Consider the following 1081-nt stretch of genomic DNA (forward strand, 5'->3'; position numbering starts at 1 on the left):
AGACGCAACTGCCTGAGCTAAGACCATCAGGCAATGAAAGCCTCACTGTTGGGGAGGTTCTTAAAATCCCTTTTCACTGAACTCCGATGGTGACCAGAAGGAAGGGGACAGTAATGAGCACCGAGGGCCAGCAGATAAAGAGGCTGATGAACCATGTGACATCCTGGTCTCCTTTCCCACAAAGGGCCATGGGAGATGGGGGCCAGTGCCCCCCCGCCCCCGTCAGCAGCAGGTCTGCAGGGTGTTCCTATGGGAGAGGCCCCCAGGCTCCTCCCACGGAGCAGAGGAGGCTGGACAGACAGTGGCCTCCAGGACTTGCTATGGGCAGATGGTCCCTGTTCTGAGCAGAGTGGACAGAGAGACAGTGTCTGGCTGGTGCGCCTCCCCTGGCTGAGGTCCACCTGACCTGGAGGTCAGGGCGTGCAGGGGCACCTGATCAATGATGATCAGGGATGTTTCCTCCTATTTCTCCCCCCTCCTCTCTGACAGCCACGCAAAATTACAAAGACAGACGCCACCCATGTCCCGTGAGAAAGCGGCCTTACTTGATCTTGCGGAACTCGTCGCAGTCGCAGAGGATCAGGTTCATGTGCTTGTCGAAGGCCTTGAAGGTGCCGATGAAGATGCGGCCGTCCTGCAGGATGCAGCGCATGCGGTAGTCGATGTGCTGCAGCATCTTGCTGCTCTTGCCCACCGTCTGCGGGGACAGGGGTGCGTCTTGTCCACAGCTGCCTCCCCCCTTCCTGTGTCACCCTGACCTTCCCCATGTGGACTGGGCCCCTCTTGCTGAGGACCCTCCTCCCCAGACCCTGCCTCTGCCCTGCCCCATCCTGACCCAACCCCCCACCCATGGACTCCCATCCTGTCTAACCTGCAGCCAAAGACACTGGCTCCTCACTCTCCTCCCAGGGCCTTCCCTCCTGTCACGTGAGGCACTGCCACCCCCACCCCATCTCTTAGGTTCCCTTAAGGGAGCAGTTCTCTATCTGTGGGTCGAGACCCGTTGGGGTCAAAGGACCCTTTCACAGGGGACGCCTAAGACCATCAGGAGAAACACATAATTACATATTGTTCGTGTGAT

General features: G+C 58.7%; 1 protein-coding gene across 7 annotated transcripts in view; it reads right to left on the reverse strand.

The window, feature by feature from the left end:
* The window catches only part of LOC102442032 (small nuclear ribonucleoprotein-associated protein N), a 36204-nt gene that overhangs the window by 18369 nt on the left and 16754 nt on the right, over nt 1–1081 (reverse strand). For all 7 annotated transcript variants that reach the window (XM_023748099.1, XM_023748100.1, XM_023748098.1 and 4 more), the window contains one exon: nt 546–697. In XM_023748099.1, coding sequence (XP_023603867.1) covers nt 546–697 — 152 coding nt within the window. The remainder of the gene's footprint in view (nt 1–545; nt 698–1081) is intronic.

This window comes from Myotis lucifugus, unplaced genomic scaffold (assembly GCF_000147115.1).
Source record: "Myotis lucifugus unplaced genomic scaffold, Myoluc2.0 scaffold_1148, whole genome shotgun sequence".
NCBI lineage: Eukaryota > Metazoa > Chordata > Mammalia > Chiroptera > Vespertilionidae > Myotis > Myotis lucifugus.